The sequence below is a fragment of the Rutidosis leptorrhynchoides genome, chromosome 1, assembly GCF_046630445.1.
Source record: "Rutidosis leptorrhynchoides isolate AG116_Rl617_1_P2 chromosome 1, CSIRO_AGI_Rlap_v1, whole genome shotgun sequence".
Taxonomy (NCBI): Eukaryota; Viridiplantae; Streptophyta; class Magnoliopsida; order Asterales; family Asteraceae; genus Rutidosis; species Rutidosis leptorrhynchoides.
The window spans coordinates 164,876,031-164,881,877 of NC_092333.1; the positions used below are offsets into that span (position 1 = coordinate 164,876,031).

The window sequence follows — 5,847 nt, forward strand, 5'->3', positions numbered from 1 at the left end:
TTACAAAAACCAAATTGACAACTTTAAAATATCCAAAACCAACAAAAGTAATAAACTAAGATAAGCACGTGGTTATCAATATGTTACGGCAGGAGTTTTGCAAATTACAATACGGACACTCCGTGTTCGCCACGTGTATCCCCTCCAATCTCCACATGCTTATCTCATGTCCAAATTCCCACCCCTCATCTTCACCAATTCCATTTCACCCCCTCATGCTCATTTCACCTTATAAATACACACATTCACAGACTATATCTTCACTTCTTCACTCAACCATTAACAACAAAAAATGGAACTCCAAGCTACAATTTCCCTACTCTTCTTCACTTTCGTAGCTGTTTTCGCTCTATTTTCTTTATGTTTATTCGTCCTCCGGCTAAAGCCGTGTTGTGACTGTGAAGTCTGCACCGCGTTCATTACGCGGAGCTGGACTTCACAGTTTGTAAATCTTTCCGATTGGTACACTCACCTTCTACGAAAATCACCAACCGGGACAATTCATCTTCATGTACTCAACAATATCATAACTACAAATCCGGATAATGTTGAGTACATAATAAAAACAAATTTCGATAATTATCCGAAAGGAAAAGCCTTTTCTACTATCCTTGGAGACCTTCTTGGCAAGGGGATATTCAACGTTGATGGCAAAAATTGGCATTTTCAAAGAAAAATTGCAAGTTTGGAACTTGGTAGTTTATCAATAAGATCACACGCTTTGAATATTGTTAAAGAGGAGATTGAATCTAGATTAATTCCTTTCTTTACGAAAGTGTCTAACCAAAACGACGCCGTTTTGGATTTGCAAGATGTCTTTAGAAGGTTCTCTTTTGATAGTATTTGTAAATTTTCATTCGGGTTAGACCCGGGTAGTTTAAAACCGGAACTACCTATTTCTGAGTTCGAGTCCGCTTTTGACTCGAGCTCAAAACTTTGCGCCGAAAGAGGTACGACACCGTATCCATTTATATGGAAAATGAAGAGGCTTTTTAACATAGGGAGTGAAAAAAGGTTAATAGAATCAATCATGACTGTGAAGAAACTTGCGGAACAAGTAATCAAGAAAAGAAGAGAATTGGGTTTTTCATCAAAAAATGATTTGCTTTCAAGATTCATGGGTTCAATTAATGATGATGATCATCTTAGAGATATTGTAATTAGTTTTCTTTTAGCTGGAAGAGACACGGTGGCATCAGCCTTGACTAGTTTCTTTTTACTTCTCTCACAAAACCCTAAAGTATTGGAAAAGATCCGGGAAGAATCGGATCGGGTCATGGGTCCGAACCGAGAAACATTACCGGATTTTGAAGACTTAAAAAACTTGCATTATTTACAAGCTGCATTGCATGAAAGTATGAGGCTTTATCCACCGGTTCAATTTGATTGAAAGTTTACAAAACAAGACGATGTTTTACCGGATGGGAGTTACGTAAGAACCGGCAGTCGGGTCACGTACCACCCGTATGCGATGGGTCGGATGGAGCGAATATGGGGACCCGATTCGTTGGAATTTAAACCGGAGAGATGGATCCGAGATGGAGAGTTTAAGCAAGAAAGTGCTTATAAGTATCCAGTTTATCAAGGTGGTGTTAGGGTTTGTTTAGGGAAAGAAATGTCATTAGTTGAAATGAAAAGTGTTGCATTGTGTTTGATAAGAAGGTTTGATGTTAGTGTGGTGGATCCGAACCAAATATTACGGTTTGCTCCGGGACTTACTGCCACCGTGAGTGGAGGACTTCCGGCGGTTGTCCGGCTTAGAGACTTGCCTAAGTAAATGTAATTAATTAATAAGACCAGAGTAGTTAATGTTGTTGTAACTTGTACAGTATATATAAATTATTACGTGAATGAAAAGTGTTGCATTGTGTTTGATAAGAAGGTTTGATGTTAGTGTGGTGGATCCGAACCAAATATTATGGTTTCCTCAGGGACTTACTGCCACCGTGAGTGGAGGACTTCCGGCGGTTGTCCGGCTTAGAGACTTGCCTAAGTAAATGTAATTAATTAATAAGACCAGAGTAGTTAATGTTGTTGTAACTTGTACAGTATATATAAATTATTAGGTAAGTGGTGGTTGAATGGTTATGACCCTGACCTTCTACAGTGGAGGTTATGGGTTCGATTCCAGGCACCCACAGTTATCCACTTATGGCTAAGGAGGTTCGCCTGCAATGTCTCCAGGCTGCTCGCGTAGCGAGTAGTCGCCCTGGGATTGGTCAAGTTGACCGTTTAGTTATCCACTTATCATGATTTTTGCCTAATATATTCCAAAATTAAATATATTCATTACTCCGTAATATACAAAACTTAACACCATTAAATGTTAGCACTTAAATTTACAGAGAAAGACATAAACAGTTATTCACGTGCTCTAATCCGGAGTTTAAAACTCCAGTTTTACAAGCTTTTCAGCAAACCCGAAGTTTTAAACTTCAGGGTATCTATCATCATTCAATCACTTTTTTGTCTGAATCTCCTGCTTTTGTTGGTCAAATTCGATAATTTTCTACATTTATTTATACCACCATTATCTTCTTTTATAATAACATCACAAACAACACAAGTAGATTTCAAATATATTAAAATGATATTTATATATCAACAAAATCACTAATTGAAAACTACAAAAAACACAAATTTACATTTAAAAAAATGGTCAATTTTGGAAATGATGGATGGTCACCTTCTTGATATCGATGATTCCGACCTCACTCAATGAGTATCAGTTACAAGTCCCACTGAAACCATTTTGGTGCCGACCCAGTTGCCACCATCCCCCCGACAGTCATCATCCCTCCAACGTAACCGTCAAATACTGAAAGCAACCTATTTCACCACCACGACCTTTGTTGCGCGGTTACGGGTCTAACAAAAAAAAACCAATTATCGTACCAAATTCCTGAACCCGCTGGTATTTTTCAAGATGCGTATGAACTTTGAAATAAGAAGAATAACGTTGTGAATGACATGTGTACGCAAGATATTATAAGGGAAATAATAAACAAACCTGAAGTTGATGATTCGTTTACATTAGAATTGTGGCTTCACGCGATGAAGTTTGCGTATCCGTACGAAGGTAAACAATAATATTGTTAGGTCTTGAAAAATGCCAACTTAAACCATCAGACATTTTTTATATTCTTTTTTTTTTACTGCAGGTAGATCTGATATAGCAAACATTCTGAGGCAGCGTAGGTTTTTACCAGCTGATCAAGTTGTTGGTGTTGTTAAGACTTGTGTTCGAAATAATGTCGACAATCTGTCTCTGATGCTGAAAGTTAGTTTACAAGACTAACTTATGTATTTTTTTTTTTTTCATAATTGTATTGCTTTCACTAATATATGTTAATGTAACTTTTCATTTATGTTTAATAGGACACTACTGGTACAATTCAGGGAACAGTTCAAAACAAGACCATTGATGATGTTCAAGGTAAGTATGAATGTGTTAAAGGCATACGCGAGGGAGATGTTTTGGTGCTACAAAATTGTTCTATTTTCTGTCGTAATGTTAAGGTTAAAATCCCTAACATTACACGCAAGGGATTAATAAAAGTGTTCTTTAAAGACAGTGGATCTACGTAGATATTTGTGTAATTTGTGTTTTTTTTTATGATGTTGTTGTTTAGAATAAAATTTAGTTGTTATTGTTGTTTAAAATAAAATATTGTTATTGGTGTTTAAAAATGATAACAAAAGTAAATCATAAACACGAGAGAGATTTAATTAAGTCCAAAGCTAACTATTACAATGAATAAAAAAATACAACTAATCAATGCCTACGACGTCCCCCACGTCCCTCACGTATATATTGTAGGTGATGACTGGTTCCACACTTTGTTGGTTGTCTAAACCTTTGACTCCTCCGGGGTTCTTGTTCCTGGTTCTCATCAACAACTCCTACTAAATCCTCGATATGGTCATCCTCAACTGGGTAATCAGATATACTCACGTCAAGAGGGCTCCAAGAGAATGAGCCATGAAATGTTTGTTGAGGGGTCCGAGAGGATGATCCATGATATGTTTGTTGAGAAAATTGGTATGCATTCACCGGGGTAGTGTATATGTTCTGAGAGGTAGTGTATGTGTTCATCGGGTTATTGTATGTGTTCAGATGGGTATTGTATGTGTTCCGAGGGGTACTGTATGTGTCATGGAAGTTATGATATGTTTGCCGAGGATCATGATACTGCGTCTGATCATCATAATCATTAGTCCGGAAATTGAAGTTTTGTGACAGATAGAACTGAAATGGAACTCCTGGCTGATTATGAAGCGTGTATTCAAATAACTGTTGTGGAATGTCATAAAATGGTTGCGAGTTAAGTTGCCTGTTTGGTTGCATTTTAGTAAAAGCCATATCTTGCATCCTCCAAAGCCCCTCATCCGGCATATAGTCAAAAGCAAACCAATATCAGAACCAAAGTATTTTGATCGTATGCTTATTGTTTTTAAATAATAAAAATATTACACTATTGTTACTTACCTATATATTAGTAGTTCTCGGCCGATTAGTGAAAGGACCCGTTCATATACATTATAAACGATTCACAATAGTTGATTACATTGAGAGGTATTTGACCTCTATATGATACATTTTACAAACATTGCATTCGTTTTCAAAAGACAAACTTTCTTTACATCGAAAATTGACAGGCATGCATACCATTTCATAATATCCACTATCCAACTATAAATTGATTTAATAATAATCTTTGATGAACTCAATGAATCGAATGCAACGTTCTTCGAAATATGCTATGAAAGACTCCAAGTAATATCTTTAAAATGAGCAAATGCACAACGGAAGATTTCTTTAACACCTGAGAATAAACATGCTTTAAAGTGTCAACCAAAAGGTTGGTGAGTTCATTAGTTTATCATAATCATTTATTTCCATCATTTTAATAGACCACAAGAATTTCATTTCCAGTTCTCATAAATATACGTCCCATGCATAGAGACAAAAATAATCATTCATATGGTGAACACCTGGTAACCGACATTAACTAGATACATATAAGAATATCCCCTATCATTCCGGGATCCTTCTTCGGACATGATATAAATTTCGAAGTACTAAAGCATCCGGTACTTTGGATGGGGTTTGTTAGGCCCAATAGATCTATCTTTAGGATTCACGTCAATTAGGGTGTCTGTTCCCTAATTCTTAGATTACCAGACTTTAATAAAAAGGGGCATATTCGATTTCGATAATTCAACCGTAGAATGTAGTTTCAATTACTTGTGTCTATTTCGTCAAACATTTATAAAAGCGCATGTATTCTCAGTCCCAAAAATATAAAGGGTAAAAAGGCAAATGAAACTCACCATACTGTATTTCGTAGTAAAAATACATATAACGTCATTAAACAAGTGCAAGGTTGGCCTCGGATTCACGAACCTAAATTAATTATATATATTTATGTGTTGGTCAATATTTGTCTAACAAATTAGGTCAAGTCATAGTGTAACACAGTCCTAATGCTCGAGACTAATATGCAAAAGTCAACAAAAGTAAATTTGACTCAAAATAATTTCCAAAAATCTATACATGATTAATATATAGTTTAAATATCGTCGTTTTATATTTTTAAATATTTTTAAAAGATTTATTAGAGTAAATAATATAATTTATTTATTAATAAATAAAATTTTATATAAAATTTATATAATAAAATATACTTTTATATATATTAAGTAATAAAATTTATAGGGTTCATTTAATATCATAAAGATAATATGATAGGTATTATTAAAGTAAGTTATTACACGTAGTAAAATATGTTTGTATCACATATTTATTTGATAAAATAATATCTATAATGATAGTAAGTAAAAGTT

General features: G+C 35.0%; 1 protein-coding gene across 1 annotated transcript; it reads left to right on the top strand.

Moving 5' to 3' along the window:
• The first annotated feature begins 282 nt into the window (after nt 1–282).
• On the top strand, nt 283–1,955 carry LOC139866745 (cytochrome P450 94C1). Its single transcript, XM_071855040.1, is given in 1 exon segment — nt 283–1,955. A coding segment is annotated over 1 exon segment (1,485 nt). The 5' UTR covers nt 283–292; the 3' UTR covers nt 1,778–1,955.
• The last annotated feature ends 3,892 nt before the right edge of the window (nt 1,956–5,847 follow it).